At 60.2% G+C, this 22266-nt stretch overlaps 1 protein-coding gene across 10 annotated transcripts in view; it reads left to right on the plus strand.

The window, feature by feature from the left end:
- The window catches only part of SAMD11 (sterile alpha motif domain containing 11), a 92274-nt gene that overhangs the window by 59403 nt on the left and 10605 nt on the right, over window positions 1-22266 (plus strand). For all 10 annotated transcript variants that reach the window (XM_058854965.1, XM_058854966.1, XM_058854969.1 and 7 more), the window contains 3 exons: window positions 5176-5340; window positions 12049-12196; window positions 21907-22022. In XM_058854965.1, coding sequence (XP_058710948.1) covers window positions 5176-5340; window positions 12049-12196; window positions 21907-22022 — 429 coding nt within the window. The remainder of the gene's footprint in view (window positions 1-5175; window positions 5341-12048; window positions 12197-21906; window positions 22023-22266) is intronic.

A 22266-nucleotide genomic window follows, 5' to 3' on the forward strand; every position in this document is an offset into this window, starting at 1 on the left:
GAGGTTGTGCCCCTTGTAATTCCAAGCTTGTGCTTGGGAACTGAGTCCAGGGAGCAGAACCTGGCCTGGCTGGGAATGGGCTGAGCTTTAACCAGGTGAAAGCAGGGGATTGCCTTTGGGTTCATCCTAAGTGAGCTGGCACAGGTGGATGCTTTTGGCATGGGAGCATTGGGGTCAAGTGATCTCATTCTGTTCCTTTCCTTTGGCCTTCCCACCTTTTTTGTGGGCTGAGGGCAGGGTGAGGAGCCCATGCTGCTCCTTGGCTCCTGCAGTTTCAGGGATTCCCTCAACTTTTTAACAGAGGGGTTCCCAGGAAGCCCTGAATAAAACAAAGTTCTGTTTTCTCCTCCCACTTTGAGGTGAGACAGAATGGAAATTCAGAGCTGGGGCTTTTGCTGATGTCCCACTGTTCTTCATTAAATCCTTGGGGAGCCCCTGTTCCCTCCAGAGCTGAGCAGGAGTTTTATCCCAGGCTGTGCTGATGCTGGAATTCCACTGGAATAGCGAGGGGCTGAGGTTTCTGTGCTTTGGGGCTGTTTTCTGGTGAAAAGGGGGTGACAGAGGGGCTACCCCCAAGGTTTGTGTTGTAGCCCCCAGCAGTGACAGAGCTGAGTGCTCCCATCCTGCTGTGATTCCAGCAGCATCCCTGTGCCATGGATGCCATGGGGAAAACACAATCCCTGGGTTCCCAGCTCTGGTTGGGAACAGAAGGATCCACCTTGTGTGGCAAACCATTCCCAAATGGGATGGGCCCTGGTGGGTACTGACCTGGGATTTGGGAACTGCTGTGGCAGGGTACTGCTGGCACCCTTTGCTGGCAAACTTTGGGGTTTGGGAGTGGGAAGAGAAGCAAGGACTGGCTGGAATTCTGGATCCAATCAGCCCCAGTGTCCTGCTGGAGGAGCCAGGGCTGCAGCATCTCCAGGGACCCTTCCCCTGCAGCCTGGTGGCCCCGTGCCTCGTGTAGGTGCTGCTCCTGCACCTCCTGCATCCCCGGGCTGGTGACAGGCTCCATCCCAGGCAGGATCTGCCCCTCTCCATCCCAGGCAGGATCTGCCCCTCTGCATCCCAGAGATCCGAGGCAGGATCTGCCCCTCTCCATCCCAGGCAGGATCTGCCCCTCTGCATCCCAGACAGGATCTGCCCCTCTGTATCCCAGAGATCCCAGGCAGGATCTGCCCCTCTCCATCCCAGGCAGGATCTGCCCCTCTGCATCCCAGGCAGGATCTGCCCCTCTCCATCCCAGGCAGGATCTGCCCCTCTCCATCCCAGGCAGGATCTGCCCCTCTCCATCCCAGACATCCCAGACAGGATCTGCCCCTCTCCATCCCAGGCAGGATCTGCCCCTCTCCATCCCAGAGATCCCAGGCAGGATCTGCCCCTCTGTATCCCAGAGATCCCAGACAGGATCTGCCCCTCTCCATCGCAGATATCCCAGGCAGGATCTGCCCCTCTCCATCCCACAGTGGCCCTGGGAGCAGCTCTAGCTTGGGCACATCTGGTCTGGCTCTGGGAGAGCCTTTGGAAGAGGAGCCTTTGGAAGAGGAGCAGTGACCCCGTGGCTCCTCTCACACTAACGGGGCGAGGGGAGCAGAGGCAGCCAAGGAAATCACTGCTGCTCCCTGGCTGAACGAAAAAACACCTGTAGGGGCTGGAAAGCCTTCCAGAGGGCTGGAAAGCCTTCCAGAGGGAAGCAGCCTCCTTCCCCTCCCTGCCCCCTCCCCAGAGCTCGCTCTGGAGATCAGGAGCCCTGTCTCGAGGAAACGGGGCCGCGCCGCCGCTGTCAAACGGAGCAGAACGTTCCTGGGGAGATGGGAGCGTCTCGGAGCTCTGCGCTGGCAGGGCACGGGGGAGACGATTCCCCAGGGAAAATCTGGCTCCTGCATGGCTGGAGAGCTCCTTCCCCACTGCCTGGAGATGTGGAATGCGGCTGAAGGATGGGAAAATCGGGAAGAGCGTTCCGGTTCCCGTTTGAGCAGCTGATGAATCCGTCTGGTAGGAGCCTCGGGGAGATTGGAAGGCAGGCTGGATGGAGTGCTGGAAAACACACGTAGGGAACAGTGCTGGGCTCACCCCCTGGCATGGGGATGAGCTCACAGGCTGCTCCTGCTGCCACCCTCCTTTCTGTGCTCCTGTGGACCATTTAAACCAAAACAAAATCTCTGGTTAGCAGAGGAGCGCAGCACTGGAGCTGAGCTGCAGCTGGGCAGTTCAGATCCAGCCTCTGTCCGTTTGTCCCTCTCCTTTCGGGGGCACCTCTGTGTGCTGGGGCTGTGGCAGCTGTGCAGTTAGGCCGAGGGAATAAAGCAGGTTTTGGCCCTGTTTGCATTACTGACCCCAAAGCCAGGCTGCTGAGTGGGGGCAGTGGGCAAGGAAAACCCCTAAAGCCCTGCCCCAGTCTGGGCTCTGGGGTGAGGTGGGCTTGCTGCAGGTCCTTGAGCTTGGCTTGGGGTTGGATGAAGGGAACTTTGGCCTGTTGTGGGATTGTTGTAGGACAGGAGGGGAGGATGGACGGGCTGGATGCTCCTGTCTGGTCTGGGATTGCCTGGGGAGGGTGAGCCTGAGAAAACGTGCTGGGGAGGCCGTGCAGCACTGAAACGTCCCTGGGGCTGTGCAGGAGCTGAGTGCCCAAGAGCTCCCGGGGCTGTGCCAGCAGGACCTGGCAGGGCTGGGCTGGGCTGGGCTGCTCAGGGGGATGTGCTGGGTCTGCAGAGGGCCCAGCAGATGCCTGGCTTGGCTCTGCCTCCCCAGGGCTGTGCCAGAGTCCATTTCACACCTGGCGGCTGCAGGAGATTTGGCGAGATCAGTCTCCCGCATTACCCCTGGTAATGACAAAAGCAGACAGCAAAGCTCCAGCAAAGCTGGAATTACTGCTGGCTGAGTCATGTGAAATCTTCCAAGTTTTAAGCATGGAAATCCAGCCTTTCCCTGGATTCCTCCTTCCTCTTAGCCTCCCCTCACCACCCCCATTCTCCCTCCCCTCCCTGCACCTGAAATCTGCTCTGCGGCTGATCCGATAGAGTTTATGGTAATTAAGTGTTATTAAATCCCCTCCCCCCTCCCTTTTTTGCTCTAATGACACAGCTGGGGGGGGGGGGGTAGAAAATGGGTGTTTTTCTAAATCAGGTCTGTGGCTTTGCTCCTTAGACCTTTGGGTAAGAGCATCAGGAGGGAACTGAAACCGTGAGCTCCTGCATCCCTGGCGGAGGCGGCAGGAGCAGAGGAGGAGGAGGGAATCCTCCCTGGTGGGAAGGAGACCTGGAAGGGAATTCTGCCCTCTCCTCCCTCCCCTGCTGCTTCCATGGCTGTCCTGCAGGTTTGGGGTGGGATTGAGGGAGCAGCCCCTGCCTTCGGGGTCTGGTTTTTGGGGGTTGGGGGGCCCAGGGCAGCGTGGGGACCCAGCTCCTGATCCCAGCAGGGCTGGGAGCAGCCTCTGGGCCTGGGATGTGCCCAGGGAGGCAGCAGGGTGCAGATGTGTGTCACTGGGGCACGAGCTGAGGCTGCAGGGACAGCCCGAGTGTGGTGCTGAGGGAGAGCCCTCGCTGTGCTGGAGGGCTGAGCTGAGCTGGAATCATTTCCCTTCTGCTCTTGGGAGCCAGGGATGCAGCCCTTTGGTGTTGAAATATTGTGCAGCTAAGACTTTATTATTATTATTATTACTACTGTTATTATTATCATTGTTATTATTGTTGTTATTACCATAATCTTCATTATTATTATCATTATTATTGTTATTATCACTATGCATTATTCATTGTTATTTATTCTTATAATATATTATTGTTATATTTGTTTATTATTGGGATGATGAGAGGATGAGGATGAGATGATGAGGATGATGATGATGGTGTTTCCCTCCTGTATTTTGGGGAGAGGGTGGCTTCACTACAACCTGTGAAAGTTGCATCCCCCAAAGCCCCCGTGGGCTGGGCTGTGCCGTGGGTTTGGTGTCAGACAAAGGCAGCAGCAGCAGCAGTCCCTGGGCTGCCTCATTTCCCAGCCCCTGTGTCTGGGGCTGTTCCTGGCTGCCCCACGCTCACCTTTACCTGGGAGACTCTTCTCTCACTGTGGCACAGAGCCACAGCCGCTCCCAGCAGCGCCCAGTGCGGGTGACAGGTGCCACCCCCGTGGCTTTGGGGACACGCAGCACCTGCCCTGCTCCCCAAGGGGCTCAGGAGGAGGCTGCAGGAGCAGCAGGAGCCTGGGGCACACCCGGGAGGGTGCTCCTGCCCCTCCCCGAGCACTGGTGGTCCTGTGGCTGCCGGTCCTGCCGCCCCCTTCCCCTCTGCCTGCCCGGGCTGTGCCTGGGAGTTCCTCTCTGAGTAATGAAAAGGCTTTGCCTGTGGGAAAGATCCGAGATAAAACAGTGTTGGAGCAGCCAAGGCGGAGAGCAGTAATTACTGAGAGCTGTGCTTACAGTAAACACCAAACCCCTGTGGTTTTCCCTGCCTGACTGCCAGCCTGGGATCCCTCCTGCCCCCGGAGCCCCTCGCTCCCGGGAGCTGCGGGCATTCCGGGAGCCTGGACAGGGAGAGTGCTTTGGGTGGCCTCAGGGTAAGAGCTCTACCCTCTCGGGCACGGGCACAGATGGAAACAACCTGCTCTGAGGTGTCCCTCTGGGAGCTGGGCAGGTGGATGTCAGCTCTGTCCCTTGGGTGCTCGAGCACCTCTCTCTTCCTGGTGTCCTCTGAGTGCTCAGGAGGGGGTGGGAAAGAGGTGCCCATCTGGTCAGGTGTGAGTTCAACAAAGAACTCACATCCTCCAGAGATGCAGGGCTGAGAATTCAGTGAACTCTCCCATCCTTCCTCTCCCCTTTGAGGGAACAGAGCTTGCTGGTGATTTTTCGCTGTTACGATGCAGAGCTTGGCGCTTTAGGGGGAAAGGAAAAAAACTTGGTGAGGTTTCTTGGGTGCTGTGGACTTTTCCTGTATGTAAATTTGGAAATTTAGAAGGTTGCAGGTGGTCTTGACCACATTTGGTGGAGGAGAAGGCCAGCTGATGTGACAGCTTGGTGCATCGGACCCAGTGGGCACAGCAGAGAGCTGTGGGAATTGGTGCTAACATCCCTTTACCCCCTTTCCTCTCTCTTTTTGCTCTGTCCCTGCATTTATGTGACTCCCCACTGTATTCCTGTCTGAGAAAAAACCCAAAAGACCAGATGTGTGTGCTCCACAGAAAACTCACACACGCCGGTGCTGGAGGAGGCGGTGGCGCAGATGACCCCGGAGGAGCACTACAGGCGCATGATGTCGGCCCTGAACGAGCACGGCGCCTTCGAGGAGCAGCAGCAGCAGCGCCTGTACCAGCTGGCCAACAGCATGGCAGTGCCCAGCCACGGAGGTAGGGCTGGCCACGGGCACAGCAGCTCTGCTGCCTCGGGCCATCAGCTGGGGAACGGCCCCGAGCCCTGGGCTGGTCTGGGATGGGGCTGGGTGATGTTCCTGAGCCCTGGGCTGTTCTGGGATGGGGCTGGGTGATGTTCCTGAGCCCTGGGCTGTTCTGGGATGGGGCTGGGGAACGGCCCTGAGCCCTGGAATGTTCTGGGATGGGGCTGGGGAACGGCCCTGAGCCCTGGAATGTTCTGGGATGGGGCTGGGGGATGTTCCTGAGCCCTGGAATGTTCTGGGATGGGGCTGGGAGATGTTCCTGAGCCTTGGGCAGGGTCTGGGGATGTCCCCAAGCCCTGGGCAGGGTCTGGGGATGTCCCCAAGCCCTGGGCTGGGTCTGGGGATGTCCCCAAGCCCTGGGCTGGGTCTGGGGATGTCCCCAAGCCCTGGGCTGGGTCTGGGGGATGTCCCCAAGCCCTGGGCTGGGTCTGGGGATGTCCCCAAGCCCTGGGCTGGGTCTGGGGATGTCCCCAAGCCCTGGGCTGGGTCTGGGGGATGGCCCCAAGCCCTCTGTGCACAGAGGGGTGGGTGGGCTGCAGTGCTGGGTGTTTGTTGTGCCCTGGATACGCGTGATGCTGAAGGAGGTCCTGCAGAGCCTTTCTCCATCTTCGTGGAGGAATCTCCCCTTGTCTGTAAATCTGATTTCTTCTGTAGCCATCCAAGGGGATGGGCTTTTCCTGGCTGGAATGGGTCAGCAGCAGCCATGCTGTGTTTTGCAGGGGGCACGAGAGGGGCCCTTCTCTTGTTCCAAGTGTTTGTGTCCATCTGAAAATTCGGAATGTCTGGAGTAGGAGATTTGGGTTTGGTGTGGAGCCAAGGGGGTGAGATGTTGGCAGTGCCAGACAGCCCTGGCGTTTTGGGATGGGAATGGTGAGATGATGTTGCTGCCTTCTCCTGGGACTGGAGCGGGGTCTGGAGGTCCTGCAGGCCCGGGATGTGGCGAGTCCCACACGGGCTGAGGGCTGGAAGGTTATTCCGGGGTTTTGGAGGGAGCTGGCTGGATCCAGCACGTCCTGGGCTGGGCCTAAAGGGGGCACCAGGAGGTTGCAGGATCACGAGTGTCTGTGTGCAGGTGGAGCATCCCCGTACAGGTGGAGCATCCCCGTGCAGGTGGAGCATCCCTGTGCAGGTGGAGCATCCCTGTGCAGGTGGAGCATCCCCGTGCAGGTGAAGCATCCCTGTGCAGGTGGAGCATCCCCGTGCAGGTGAAGCATCCCTGTGCAGGTGGAGCATCCCTGTGCAGGTGGAGCATCCCTGTGCAGGTGGAGCATGACTGTGCAGGTGGAGCATCCCCGTGCAGGTGGAGCATCCCTGTGCAGGTGGAGCATGACTGTGCAGGTGGAACATCCCTGTGCAGGTGGAGCATCCCCGTGCAGGTGGAGCATCCCTGTGCAGGTAGAGCATCCCTGTGCAGGTGGAGCATCCCTCCACAGGTAGAACATCCCTCCACAGGTAGAGCATCTCTCCACAGATAGAGCATCCCTCCACAGGTAGAGCATCTCTCCACAGATAGAGCATCTCTCCACAGATAGAGCATCCCTCCACAGGTAGAGCATCCCTCTCTCTGCAGGTACCTGCTCATCACCTGCCCTCAGTGAGCAGACCCTGCTGGCACTGGCCCAGCTGGCCCCAAGCAAAGCCGTGCCCTGTCTGGAGCCCTTTTCCCACCAGGGACGGAGATAACTCAGCTGGGTCAGGTGAAGCCAGGGACGTGGCAGAGGTGATGCTGTTCCAGAGGGCAGAGCCAGGCAAGGATCTGTCCCCGTGCTGCTCCCTGCCTGGGCTGGCACGTCCCTGCCTGGCTGAGGAGCCCCGGCAGCCTCCGAGCATCCGCGAGAGCTGCAGGAGGATCTCTGCTCTCCGGTGTGAATCCCCAGGGCTCCTTGTTAGGTTAATGAAGAGGCTGTCTTCTTTTCCACTCTGTTTGATTTGATTGGCTTCTCTGGGGGCAGGAAGGCGATTGCTGTGGAGGAAGGATTTGCTTATCAGCAAAGGCCCGGCACAAAGCTGCCCCGGCCCCGTGGGGAGCGGGGCTGGGTCTGGGGCTGGGACTGGGAATGGGGCTGGGAATGGGAATGGGGCTGGGAATGGGGCTGGGAATGGGGCTGGGAATGGGGCTGGGAATGGGGCTGGGCTGTGCCAGGCACTGCAGAGCCCCTGGCCGAGGGGCAGAGCCGTGTGCCACAGGGCTGGGATGGCACATGGAGGTGTGGGGACACACACAGGGAAGGGACAGTGTGTGACACAGGGCTGGGATGGCACATGGAGGTGTGGGGACACACACAGGGAAGGGACAGTGTGTGCCACAGGGCTGGGATGGCACATGGAGGTGTGGGGACACACACAGGGAAGGGACAGTGTGTGACACAGGGCTGGGATGGCACATGGATGTGTGGGGACACACACAGGGGAGGGACAGTGTGTGACACAGGGGTGGCACTGGAAGGTGCTGAATGCTCAGGCCTGGCTGGAGCACAGCACAGAGCGTGGGGTGTCACCAGGGCTGTGACAGACGCTGGCTGCTGGGCATGGGGACGTGTCCATCCCCCAGGGTGTGCTGGGGGACAGCTGTGTCACCCCCTTCCCCCAAAATAAGCAGAGCAGCTTATTATCTTGAGAGCCTGACATGTTTTTATGGTGATGATGAAATTGTCTCACCAGCGTTTGTTGGGGGGGTCACGCTGGGGTTTTGGGGTGGGCGGGGGGGAGCAGGAGCCTGCACAGCCAGACTCGCTCGGGGAACACTGACAAGACAAAACTTGGTGTATTTTTGGATTGTCTCCACACCACAGGGCTCTGGTTGGGATATAAATTATTAGTGCCAGTACAAAGCGCAGTTTATCTGCGGGCTCACATGGAGGCACCAATAACATTAATAATTTAAAAAATGTTAATAATTTAGAAATCTTTTTTTTTTAATTGCTTTTCAGCCCCCCTCCTCCGCCCCCGTTCTCCCAGTGGCATTCATCCCACATTCTGAATTCAGTCTGTCTCCGTGCCTGGAACCTCCATCCGCCAGCGTCCCACTGTCAATCAATCTGATTTCCCAACTGTCAGAGTGCAGGATTGTAAATAACAGATCCTCGGGGGGGTCTGGGCAGCAGGGAAGGGGCGCAGGGGAGGGGAGGAGGGGAAGGGGAGAGGAGAGGGGGTGTGTGCGGGGGGTTGTTGCGGTCATTCAGGATCAATGCGGCTCCTGGAGCTGGCTGCACGCCAGCCTTCTAAATTACAGCCGCCGTGGCAATCAGGAGTGACCTGGGTTTTTCAGATAATTAATTTATAAACATTGGAAGGTTGCACGGTCTCCCTGGCTCGGCAAATTCTCTGGGCTTTTTCTGTGATCTGATGGTGTTTGGCTGTTTCTTGCGCGCTCCTGCAGTTCAGAGTTTTTGTTTTAGGGTTTGTCCCCTTGCCTGGGGGTGTGGGGACAGGGACAGGAGTGGGGACAGGGCAGGAGTGGGGACAGGGGCAGGAGTGGGGACAGGGCAGGAGTGGGGACAGGAGTGGGGACAGGGCAGGAGTGGGGACAGGGGCAGGAGTGGGGACAGGGCAGGAGTGGGGACAGGGCAGGAGTGGGGACAGGAGTGGGGACAGGGCAGGAGTGGGGACAGGGCAGGAGTAGGGACAGGAGTGGGGACAGGGGCAGGAGTGGGGACAGGGACAGGAGTGGGGACAGGAGTGGGGACAGGGGCAGGAGTGGGGACAGGGGCAGGAGTGGGGACAGGAGTGGGGACAGGGCAGGAGTGGGGACAGGGGCAGGAGTGGGGACAGGAGTGGGGACAGGGCAGGAGTGGGGACAGGAGTGGGGACAGGGGCAGGAGTGGGGACAGGAGTGGGGACAGGGCAGGAGTGGGGACAGGGCAGGAGTGGGAACAGGGGCAGGAGTGGGGACAGGAGTGGGGACAGGGCAGGAGTGGGGACAGGGGCAGGAGTGGGGACAGGGCAGGAGTGGGGACAGGGCAGGAGTGGGGACAGGGCAGGAGTGGGGACAGGAGTGGGGACAGGGCAGGAGTGGGGACAGGGCAGGAGTGGGAACAGGGGCAGGAGTGGGGACAGGGGCAGGAGTGGGGACAGGGGCAGGAGTGGGGACAGGGACAGGAGTGGGGACAGGGGCAGGAGTGGGGACAGGGACAGGAATGGGGACAGGGCAGGAGTGGGGACAGGGGCAGGAGTGGGGACAGAGCCAGGAGTGGGGACAGAAATGTGGGCACTGCTGTCCCCCTTCCTGCCAGCAGAAGCAGCAGCTGTGGGAATGTTCTCAGCCCAGCACGGGGCTCCAGCCCTGGGCATCACCAAAACGTTTGATGCTGTGATTGATGGAGCTGGGGCTGTGCTGGGCACATCTCGGTGCCAGAGGGGGTGGCCGGGATTTCCAGAAGTGAGGGAAAACAGCCTGGTGGGGAAAAGGGGAAGACACGGAGATGGGGAATGTGGCATTACCAGGGTTGTGCAATGCTCCTACAGCAGTGTGGCTTTACAGAGCAGCTGTGGGAAGAGGTGGATGTGCTGCTGGATGGGAGGGCTTTGCAGGGTCCGTGTTTGAGGTGATCTTGCCCAGGGTGTGCTCAGGGAGATAAATCTGCCTCTGCTCCTGTCCCCAGCTGTGTTTTGGTTTCCTTTGGCAGGCTGGTGCAGGGTGCTGGTGTGAGGGAGGTTTCCTCTGCAGGGATGTTTCCTGTGCACCACGGGAGCGGCAGCAGAGGCTCTGGGGTGTGGGGTGTGAGCTGTGTGCAGGGGGATTTCACCGGGACTGGGGGACTCCTGATGCTTACCTGGGAGAGGGCAGCCCCCTGGGAAAGGCTCAGTGTGCCTGGCACAGGTGTCCGTGTCACTTGTTGTTCCCTGAGGCCAGGACAGGGGCACGTGGGGACTCCTGCATCACCTGCCCCTCCCTGGGGCTCCTTGGATGCTGCTTGAGGTGGTTCTGGCCTTGCCTGGTGTGTCCATCCCAGGGCACTGTGTGGGCAGTGAACTGCACTGAGCCCCTGCAGGTGTCCCAGGCAGGGTGACACAGGTCCTGCAGGGGCTGTGCAGGTGTCCCAGGCAGGGTGACACAGGTCCTGCAGGGGCTGTGCAGGTGTGCAGGTGTCCCAGGCAGGGTGACACAGGTCCTGCAGGGGCTGTGCAGGTGTGCAGGTGTCCCAGGCAGGGTGACACAGGTCCTGCAGGGGCTGTGCAGGTGTCCCAGGCAGGGTGACACAGGTCCTGCAGGGGCTGTGCAGGTGTGCAGGTGTCCCAGGCAGGGTGACACAGGTCCTGCAGGGGCTGTGCAGGTGTCCCAGGCAGGGTGACACGGGTCCTGCAGGGCTGTGCAGGTGTCCCAGGTGTCCCAGGCAGGGTGACACAGGTCCTGCAGGGGCTGTGCAGGTGTCCCAGGTGTCCCAGGCAGGGTGACACAGGTCCTGCAGGGGCTGTGCAGGTGTCCCAGGTGTCCCAGGCAGGGTGACACGGGTCCTGCAGGGGCTGTGCAGGTGTCCCAGGCAGGGTGACACAGGTCCTGCAGGGGCTGTGCAGGTGTCCCAGGCAGGGTGACACGGGTCCTGCAGGGGCTGTGCAGGTGTCCCAGGTGTCCCAGGCAGGGTGACACGGGTCCTGCAGGGGCTGTGCAGGTGTCCCAGGTGTCCCAGGCAGGGTGACACGGGTCCTGCCGCGGTGCCAGGGCAGTGAGGCTGAGTGAAGGCTGCGTTTCCTGCGGAGCTGTCTCCGGGCAGTGCTGTGCAGGGTTGGGAGGAAGCTCCCTCCCCTTCTGTGCCCCATCCTCAGCTGCTCCGGGGCCCAGCCCTTCCCTGTCCCGGCTGTGCGAGGCATGTCCAGCCCTGCAGAGCCCCGGACGGGGGTCCCGGGCAGAGAGAGCCCCGGTAACCTCGGGGGCCGGAGGGGACACGGCGGGAGCGGGGCAGGTGCCAGCGCGGCTCCGCTCGGGACCGACCGGGAGAGGGAGTTTGGGGAATGCCTCCCTCTCCCGCTGCTCTCCTCGCATCCATCCATCCCTCCTTCCATCCTTCCCTCCCTTTTTTTCCGCTCCCTCCCTCCGGCAGGAAGGCAATTAAACAGCAAATCCACCCCCCTGCCGTAGTTGCACAATTTCCTCCGCTGCCAAACTCCCTGGGCGGCGGGGGCGGATCGCGCCCGGAGCCGCTCGGCCGGGTGAGTGCCGGGGCCGCCGCTCCCCGCCGGGCTCCGCCGCCGCCCCGGCGCCCGAGAGCCGCTCCGAGCCGGGGGTGGCCCGGGGAGCGGGCACGGCCCCGGGGAGAGGGCACGGCCCCGGGGAGAGGGCACGGCCCCGGGGAGCGGGCACGGCACCGGGGAGAGGGCACGGCCCCGGGGAGAGGGCACGGCACCGGGGAGAGGGCACGGCCCCGGGGAGAGGGCACGGCAGAGCCGGGGGTGGCCCCGGGGGCTGCGGGCACGGCCGGGAGCAGCCCCACGGCAGCACTGTCGCCCGCGGGGAGCCGCGAGCAGCCCCGGAGCAGCCTGTGTCTGTCCGTGTGTCTGTCCGTGTGTCTGTCCGTGTGTCTGTCCGTGTGTCCGTGCGAGCGGGGGCCGGGGGTCGCGGGCTCGGTGCCGGGCAGCAGCAGCAGCAGCAGCAGCAGCAGCAGCAGCAGCAGCAGCAGTAGCAGCAGTTCCTCATCCCTCCCTCCCTCCCCTCGGCTGTCCCCAGATCTGCTCCGGGCGCGGCAGGAGGTGGCGGCGGCGGCGGCGCGGACCCCGGGCGCGATGGAAGCGCACATCCCCTCGGCCAGCAACTCGTCCAGCCAGCGCAGGAAGCAGGGCCTCCCCCAGCACAGGGACAGCCACTTCCCCGACAGGTACCGCGGCTCGGCCCCGGGGCGGGGTTTGGCCGGGGCTCGGGCCGGGCTGGAGGGATGCGGGGTGTGGGAAGGGGGCAGCGGTGGGGTCGGCTCTGGGATGGGCTGGCCGGGGCACTGCGGGAGTCACGGTCCCTGGAGGTGTTCAGGAAGCCTGTGCATGTGGCACTGGGGACGTGGTTTGGTGGTGACCGCGGCCGTGTCGGGGTAGTGGCTGCACTTGGTGATTTTCGGGGACATGGGAGAGGGCAGCAGTGGCTGGGGCTGGGCAGAGCTGATTTGCCTGGGCAAGGTGTGACCGTGTCCTTTGGGGGTTCTGCCGGTGCTGGGATGCTCCTGCCACACTCCGGGGTGTCTGCATGGAAAGGGGAGGAATCTGTGTGTGTGCACATCTGCATCCACATCCAGGCAGGCTGGAATGATCCCAGAGCTGTGTTGGAGATGCCACTCTCGCCTGTTCTTGGGCATTGAGCAAGTTAAGGTGTTCCAAGTTTGCATTTCCAGATAATGAGGGAGAAGAAGTCCTCTGAGACAGAACAGAAAGAGAAGAAGTTTTCTTTGTTCAGGAAAAGAGCCTCAGCTTGCGTTTCCCAGTGCTAGGAGTGCTGGAAAGCTGATATCCCCCCACCCCCAGGAAATTCTAGCTCATTTATCTTGCTCTGTGCCACGAGCCATTCCCTCTGCAATCAAGAACTTCAGAGGGAAATTAAATTAAAGCTGTGTGCGTTCCTGACAGGGATAGCGGGGACAGGAGGGGGCTCTGGGGATGCAAAGGCTTTGGATATCAGGGGATGAGCAGTGGAAGGCTCTGGTATTTACACTTCTCTTGGCTTTTGTGTCGGGGTGGGGGCAGAGCAGGCTGCACTATCAGCTCTGTAGTGTGTGGATGGATGTGCTGAGTCCAGAGTTTTCCCCCCATTTAGAGCCTTGGAGATCCCGTCTGGTTTTCCTCCTCTCCCATCAACACCTTTGCACTGTGGAGGGGCTGGGCAGCCCTGGAAGCCTCTCTCCCACAGCGTGTACTTTGGCTAACCCACCCCATAAATCCCGGCCCCTGAGCAGACCTGGGAGGAATGCAGGGATGGAGGAGCCTCCTGCAGCCGCTCTCAGGAACGTTTCCCCAGCGCTGTGCGGGCTGGAGAGGAGCCAGGCCGGCCCCAGAGCTGCCTGGAAAAGCATCCACGGAAGGGTGGAGGCTGCTCACGGGGAGGTGCTGCTCGCAGGAGGGGCGGGCTGAGGATGGGGAGATCCAGATCAGACCCAGAGGGGTTTGTTTGCCACTGGCAGGCAGGTGCTGGGGCACGGAGCTGGGCTAGGCCAGGAAGTGTTCTGTGCTTTGGGAAGAGGGGAGGGAAGATGCTGGCTGGGTCAGGGGATGGGGGCTGAAGGCCAGGAGGTGGCTCTTGGACCAAACCACTGCTTTTCCTCCTGGGTCAGTTCTCCAAAGAGCTCCACAAATAGCTGGATTGGCAGGAGAGGGAGATCCTGGCGAGGGAGGAACACACAGGGACACAGCCTGTCCTGAACGCTGAGGGAGATCCCTGTGGGAGCTTGGACAGGTGTGCAGGAGTCCCACAGAGTCCCAGTTTCCCCTGCTGCAGGTGACAGTGGCTTTCATGTGGAAAGGAGGGTGTGTTCAACATTTGGGAAGGTTCAGCTGCAAGAGCAGCAGAATGGGGTGTGGTGGTGGGGCAGGGCTTGCAATGAGGTGATCTTGAAGGTCCTTTCCATCCAAACCAGTCTGGCATCATCTCACAGGGTTGTTATCTCCCCAGAGGTCTGGAGCCCCCTGAGCACCTCTGAGGGTCAGTGTGTGTCCCTCTGCTCCCTGTCAGAGGTGGTTGGAGCTGTCCTGTGCCAGCTGTTCCTCCAGAACACCACAGGTGTTTTTGGGAATGCCAGGAGAAGCTGTGGCCGTGTGTTGCAGAGCAGGGAAGTTTTGTAGGTGGAAATTCCTCCTTTGCATTCCTTGTTAGCCTTGGGTTTGTCCTTGGGGTAAATCAGAGCAGCCTCGTGCACCTTTGTCCTGGGGGAACAGAAATTTCCGAAGCTCGGGGTGGGCACTGGCCGGGGAGGAGGTAGTGGAGGAAGCTGCCTTGCATTCCCAGGCACACCTAGGTGCATTTCTGGTGTCTCCTTTCCCAGGAGCAGGAGTAACAACCACGGTGCAGGGGGATGAGAGGCGCTTGGCACGGTGTTCAAATTCCATTTCAGCTTCCTCTGTGCGGCTAAGGTCAGCTCTCAGCTTTGTGAACAGGAATAATCAGTGGCTTCAGTCCTTCTGTCTGGCCCAGCAAGAGGGGAAAACCCCCAGTGGTGACCCAGTTTTATTTGTCAGGGCAGTGCTGGTGTTTCTGCAAAGGCAGCAATGCAGAGAACGTGCCTGGCAATGGGAACTGCACTTCTCCAGTTCCCAGCTGTGAAGGGGCTGAGCCAGGGGACACTTGGGAAGGTGGGTGTGCTCAGATATTTGTCATTAATTAATTAATGATTATATCTTTGCTGGTCAGGGACAGGCTGGGAGGTTTGGCTCTGTGGGGATGACACACTCAAGCACACAGATCTGGATTTTCTTGGGCCATGGTCCTGGCAGTGGCACAGTGGTCCCTTCATCTCTTGGAAGGAGTCGGTGAAACTGAGGCATCATGCCAAAGGCAGACTCAAGCCACAGTCTGGAGAATTCATTTGGTTTCATGGTTTTGGTTTCCTGGATCCTTTGGAGGCGGATCCAGCTTGGGTGCTGCGGTGCCAGGGCCTGGTGGTCTGTTTGGGAAGATGGTTGAGCTCAGTGTTATAAAAAGACTTGGAAGAGGAGAGGGTGCAGCTGAAAGGTGCTGCTGTAGCTGCTCCAGCCTGGAGCTCTTCCCATCTCCAGGCTGCTGCCTCTCCTGCAGAGCTGGCAGGTGGCTGTACCCTGCAGAGCTGCTTGGATCCTGCTCCTTGCCTGCTGCCTCTGAGATTTGTTGGCAATGTTCTGCTGGGGTCCTTCAGCCTGGCGTGTTCTTCCCCGAGGTGCTCATCCTCGCTTCTCTCTGTGTGGAGCCTGGGGAAGATTTCCTCTTGAGGGAAGATCTTCCATGCCCTGCACACAGAAGGGGTTGGAGAGGAGCTGGGGCAGGGCTGGGAGAGCTGCTGGACGGTGTGGTCAGTGGGGTGAAGCTTCTTGCCTGGGTTTGATGCCTCGGTGCTGTGCTGGGAGTTGTTGGGAGTTGGTTTCTGTGCCTGCAGCGTGAGGTGGGGGGTCTGGGGGGGTCTGGAGGGACCTGCCCCTCTCAGGGGGGAGGCAGAGCCAGGGCAGGTGCTGAGGCAGGTGTTGGTGCAGGCACTCAGTGGCTCTGAGCAGCTCGTGGGAGCACAGCTTATCCCCCGGAGCCCCGGGCAAGCAGCAGGAATGCCAAGGAACACGGGATGCTGCCAGCCTGAGGTGCCATCAGCACCCCCATCCCCAGGTCCTGGGAAGCCCAGCCCCAGGCAGGAGCGAGCTGGGGGTGGGAGAGGCACCCACTGCCTCCCCTGCAGGAGCTGACAGACACCGTGTGCCAGCCAGAGGCTTCCTCTGCGCAGAGATGTGCCCAAAATACCCAGCCTCATTTTTGGATTCCCTTCTTCCCATCTGCTGCTGCTGCTACCGTTTCTTCTTCCCCCACCTCGTTCCTCCCCCCTGATTTGGGGAAGTTTTCCTTTTCCCTGCTGGCTCCTTGGACACCCCTCCTGCCCTCTCTGGGCACCCCCCCTGCCCTCTCTGGGCACCTCTCCTCTCTCTGGGCACCTCTCCCGCCCTCTCTGGGCACCTCTCCCCTCTCTGGGCACCTCTCCCCTCTCTGGGCACAACTCCTGCCCTCTCTGGGCACCTCTCCCCTCTCTGGGCACCTCTCCCCTCTCTGGGCACAACTCCTGCCCTCTCTGGGCACCTCTCCCCTCTCTGGGCACCTCTCCCCTCTCTGGGCACCTCTCCCGCCCTCTCTGGGCACCTCTCCCCTCTCTGGGCACAACTCCTGCCCTCTCTGGGCACCATCTCTCTCCTGCTCTCACCCACCCCAGCCCTGTGTCCCCCTCTCCTCTCTGAAGGCTCTGATGTTCTGCTTTTTGCCCTGGCAGGATCCTTGCCTGGTTCCCATCTGGCTGAATGTTCTGCAGAGCAAAGGCCGAAGAGCTTGACCTGATTTAACCAGTTTGGATTTTGAGGGGGCAGCACAAACCAACCCCTCTCTGTGGCCAGCCCTCGCTGCTGCCCTGGGAGGGCAGTGCCAGCACGTGTTCTTTTCCTGCCTGGAAATCCCAAACACCATTTTTAGCAGGGCCTTTGATTTTATTTATTCTCCCTTGCTGGCAGTGTCTGGGGATGGCAGAGCAGCGAGGAGCTCTGTGCCTCCTGCCTGTTACCTCAGGTTTAAAGTGTCTCTTCCTATCAAATGCAGAGCAGAAGAAAGCAGAGCTTTCATGCATTCTTTCCCCCCCCCTCCCTCTTCTTCCATCCGTTCTAAATTTATTTCCATGCCTTGCCGGTTTCAATCTGCATTTCCTGACCCTCTCACATCTCCAGTCACAGCCTGTGCTCCGAGCCTTCCCGAGAGCTTGGATTGAGCCAGGGGGGAGCTCTGCTCCGGGCTTGGGAGGATATCATGGGGTTAAAGTGAAAGGCTTGGTTTTAACAGTATAATGTGTAACCCCATAATGACTTTAAATATTGATTATTTGAAGGCCATTAGTGCTTATTGTTAAAGAAAAGTCGATACTTTTTAAGCCTTGTGAACCATTTGTCTCCTGTTAAAGGACATATCAAATTTAGCAGCGTGCAGTGCAAATCCCCTAATACCCTGCTCACAAGCCTCCAGCTGGCATTTTAGGGGGGGAAAAGGAAAAGGGGGCAGGGGGAGGAATGTGCAGCAGCACAGAATTGCTCTCTTCGAGGTAAGGACAAGGCTTATCAGATGTAATTGCCAGGGGCTAAATTCACCTCCTCAGAGTAGGGCACTGTAATTCTGACTCTGAGCCGTGGAGGAAGAGGAGGAAGGAATTGAATGGGGGATTCGAGGCTGACAGACCTGGCAGAGGAGGCAGGGCTCAGCGTTTGGTGCACACCTGTCCAAAAGCTCCGCAGCCTTTGTTGATGTCTCGGGGTTTTTTTCCCTCTGGCGTTGCCAGTTCTTTTCCCAGCTGGCTGGGAAGTGTGGGAGGGCTGCCCAGCCCTGTGCCAGGGCACGACCTGGCGCTGCTGCCTCCCTCCCGTGCCAGGGACGGGCTGCCAGGGAGCAGGGCAGGTTCTGTGCCAGGCAGGCTGGCACTGTGGGGTGGCACAGGGGGTCTGTCCCTGGTGGCCACGCTGCTGAGGGGCTCCCTGGGGCTCTGGAGCTGGGCAGTGTCAGGCTCCCTGCAGGGAGGAAAATCCTCTATCCCCCAAATATTCCTCAGCATACCTGCCTGCTTGCTAAGGTCTCTGCTGCTGGGACTGTGCTGAGGCACAGCGACCCCCTTGTGTTCGGCCATCTGCAGCCATTTTTGGGCTGTTTCGGCCATCTGGCCTCCCTGCTCTGACCCCAGGGGTGTGACAGTGCCAGCTGAGGGCCCTGGGGCTGCTGCTGCTCCCCTGGCCCCCCCAGCAGCCTTGTGTGGGTGTTTGGGGGAGCCCCAGGCTGCTGAGGGGTCTGTGTCCTGCTGTGCCAGGCACGCACGGTGACAGCGTGTGCCACGGTGTGTCCCTGCATTTCCTAAGCCTTGGGGCTCGTCCCCAGCGTGTGTTGGAGGGTGTGGGGCTGATGTGTCCTGTCCAGCCCCTCTTCCAGCCACCTCCAGCTGCTTTCCAGGCTGCTGTGCCCGTGGGGTTGTGTCCGGGAGCGATGGCTTTGTCCCTGTGCTCCATCCCGTTCCCCATCCAGGCCCAGGGAAGCTCTGAGGGAATGAACTGAGGCTGGAGCAGATGTGAATTCCTCAGGGATCAAAGTCATGCCCCGTAGCACAGCATGAAAGCACAAAAACAACCTGGGATGAGCACTGGGCTGCCACCGAGGGGAGAACCTTTCATTTCCCTGTGTCCAGCCCCGATCCCCATCCCACACTCTGCTTCCCGTCCCACACTCTGCTTCCCAACCCGCTCTGCTTCCCATCCCACACTCTGCTTCCCATCCCACACTCTGCTTCCCGTCCCACACTCTGCTTCCCATCCCACACTCTGCTTCCCGTCCCACTCTGCTTCCCATCCCACACTCTGCTTCCCATCCCACACTGCTTCCCATCCCACACTCTGCTTCCCATCCCACCCTCTGCTTCCCATCCCACCCTCTGCTTCCCATCCCACACTCTGCTTCCCATCCCACACTCTGCTTCCCATCCCACACTCTGCTTCCCGTCCCACACTCTGCTTCCCATCCCACACTCTGCTTCCCATCCCACACTCTGCTTCCCATCCCACCCTCTGCTTCCCGTCCCACTCTGCTTCCCATCCCACACTCTGCTTCCCGTCCCACACTCTGCTTCCCGGACACAGACTGGCCTCAGTCGAGGAGCTCCTTTGTGTCTGAGCTCTCCACGGGCAGCCCGGAGCTCCCGCAGGATCCGAGGATCTCCCGCAGGATCCGGGGATCTCCCCCAGGATCCGGGGTTCCCGCAGGATCCGGGGATCTCCCTCAGGATCCAGGGATCTCCCTCAGGATCCAGGGATCTCCCCCAGGATCCGGGGATCTCCCCCAGGATCCGGGGATCTCCCCCAGGATCCGGGGCTCCCGCAGGATCCGGGGTTCCCGCAGGATCCGGGGCTCCCCCAGAATCCGCGGATCTCCCGCAGGCTCCAGGGATCCCCCGCAGGATCCGGGGATCTCCCCCAGGATCCGGGGTTCCCGCAGGATCCGGGGATCTCCCGCAGGATCCGGGGCTCCCCCAGAATCCGGGGATCTCCCGCAGGCTCCAGGGATCTCCCGCAGGATCCGGGGATCTCCCGCAGGATCCGGGATTCCCGCAGGATCCGGGGCCCCCCCAGAATCCGGGGATCTCCCACAGGATCCGGGGATCTCCCGCAGGATCCGGGATTCCCGCAGGATCCGGGGCTCCCCCAGGATCCCCTTCCCCGCGCATCCCCACGGCCACGCCACGGTTAACAGCGACTTGATTTCCTAAATTGCTCCTTATAAAACGCCCAGCACGTCTGCCAGGCTCGTCTCGCCGTGATTAGGGCTAATTACGATCGAGCGGCCACCTCGGAGCCCCCGTCACGCCGCTTTAATTGTGCGTTATTCATGCGCGGGGCCGGCCCGGGTGGCAGCAGCGCTTGGCAGCCCCGCCACCGCGGCCCCGGCTAATTGCGAGGCCTCGGGGATTAGGGCAGGTGATTACACACTTCACGGTGTAATTACATAAGCATCGCTTGGCTGCTGCCCCGGCTCGGAGCCGAAGGTCGAGCGCGGCGTTACCTGAGATTAATTGGAGCTGCCAGCGGAGCGCGGCGCGGCGCACGGGCGGCATTAACATTGCAGCAGCCCCCGATCGATCCGCGCCGCGCCTCCAGACACCGCCGGCTCCGCAATTAGTTTAGAGGAGAGCCAGGGCAGCTGGGGAGGAGGGGAAGGAGAGCCGGGAGACAGCCACGGGGACGGGAGGCAGACGGGCACGGGGTGGGGGAAAGGAGGAATTTTGGAGGGGAGGTGCAGCCAGGTCAGTGTTTTGTAGGGGCTGCACAGAACGGGGATAAAGCTGTGATGGCAAGGGCTCTCCTCGCCCACTTCGTGCCCAGGGATCCTTGTCTGGCTTTCCATGAGCTGATCCATGCCCGTTGTCTGATCCATGCCCATGGTCTGATCCATGCCCATGGACTGATCCATGCCCATGGTCTGATCCATGCCCATGGTCTGATCCATGCCCATGAGCTGATCCATGCCCATGAGCTGATCCATTCCCACAAGCTGATCCATGCCCATGAGCTGATCCATGCCCACGAGCTGATCCATTCCCACGAGCTGATCCATGCCCACGAGCTGATCCATGCCTACGAGCTGATCCATTCCCACGAGCTGATCCATGCCCATGGACTGATCCATGCCCACGGACTGATCCATGCCCACGAGCTGATCCATTCCCACAAGCTGATCCATGCCCATGGACTGATCCATGCCCATGGTCTGATCCATGCCCATGAGCTGATCCATTCCCACGAGCTGATCCATGCCCATGGACTGATCCATGCCCATGAGCTGATCCATGCCCTCGAGCTGATCCATGCCCACGGACTGATCCATGCCCACGGACTGATCCATTCCCATGAGCTGATCCATGCCCATGAGCTGATCCATGCCCATGAGCTGATCCATGCCCACGGACTGATCCATGCCCACGAGCTGATCCATGCCCTCGAGCTGATCCATGCCCACGAGCTGATCCATGCCCACGAGCTGATCCATGCCCATGAGACAATCCATGCCCATGGGCTGATCCATTCCCATGAGCTGATCCATGCCCATGAGCTGATCCATGCCCATGAGCTGATCCATGCCCACGGACTGATCCATGCCCACGAGCTGATCCATGCCCTCGAGCTGATCCATGCCCATGAGCTGATCCATGCCCATGGACTGATCCATGCCCATGGGCTGATCCATGCCCATGGACTGATCCATGCCCACGAGCTGATCCATGCCCATGGTCTGATCCATGCCCACGAGCTGATCCATGCCCACGAGCTGATCCATGGATGGCTGGGATGCTCCTGTTGTTATCCCCCCAGTGCAGTGCCTCTGCATATGCTGTGTTTGTTGCAAAGTCACAGGCACCTTCTGCTTCCCTCTCCCTTGCCCTCCAGCCTCTCCCAGAGCAGATTTTTCCAGGGAGATACTGCAAAATGAAAATAAACGGCCCCACACTTGGCTGTGCCTCTGGATGCCCTGCTGAAGGTAATAATGTTGTAAGTGGCCATCAAAAGGAATTAAGAGACGTGCAGCCGGAAAGCAGATTTGCTTGCAGGCTCCCAGGGCAGATCTGACTAATGGAAGAGACCTTGGCTCTTATTCCCTTCCTGCTTTTTTTTTCTTTTTTTCTTTCTGCCTTCCCTCCTGCTGCAAATGCTCCCTGTCTCTTTCCAGGCGTCATCCCCTTCCTGCCACCCAATCCTGCCTCCCTCCATTTCCCTCTGCCTGGCTTCATCCACCCCTTCTCCAGCAAGATTCCTTCCCACTGATCCCACTGCCCTTCTTGCTGACATCCCTCTCCTGTCTGTATTTTCCTCTGCCTCACTTCCACCTTTCCTCTCCAGAATTAAAGCACATCCAGCTGGGACAGGCGTTTTTTGCAAGGCAAGCCAGTGATGCCTCCAGATCTTCCCAAACCCACCCTGCAGCCCCCAGAACACTGAATTCCTTCTCAGGTGTGAGGTGGTTGAGGCAGAACCCCAAATGTGATAAGGGGAGAGGCAGATGCAGCATCTTCAGCCCTCCCCTTTGACCTGCCACGGGCAGGGAAGATCCCTTCAGACAGCCTGGCTGAAAGGCTGCAGAAGCAAAGGTGGGAAACGTGTGGGACCTGTGGAGTCCTGGCTGATTTCTTCCCCATTTGGTTCTGCTGCTTTTGGTTTTTTCTTTGTGTTTCAGAAGCTCTGCATGAGGGGGAAGAGGCAGAGAGCAGCCTCTGGGGCAGGATGCAGCTCATCTGCAGCCAAGATGTTCTTCCTGAACCTGGGCACTTCGGAGCCTCCAGGTTTTCAACACGGCTTTATTTTCTGATTCCTGCAGGGAGATATCCCACCCACCGCCTCTGCTGTCGCCCCAGAACGCTCCCCACATCGCCCTGGGGCCCCACTTGAGACCTCCCTTCCTCGGGGTGCCTTCGGCGCTGTGCCAGACGCCAGGTGAGGGCTCGGGTGCCGCTGGTGGGCAGCAGGGCAGGGTGGAGGTGCAGCCTGTGACAATCGGCCCAGCAGCCCACACACATTTCCTGTGAGTCCCCAGGGCTGCTGGGCCAGCTTCACCTGCCTCTGCAGCCATGGGAGCCGGTGCCCTGGCTGCTCTTAATCCCCACCTGCCTCCCTGGCGCTGTGTTCTGGCCACGCTGCCGTGGCAGTGAGGGGTAGCTGGGCTCTGGAGCAGAAAGGC

Source organism: Poecile atricapillus, chromosome 22, assembly GCF_030490865.1.
Source record: "Poecile atricapillus isolate bPoeAtr1 chromosome 22, bPoeAtr1.hap1, whole genome shotgun sequence".
Taxonomy (NCBI): Eukaryota; Metazoa; Chordata; class Aves; order Passeriformes; family Paridae; genus Poecile; species Poecile atricapillus.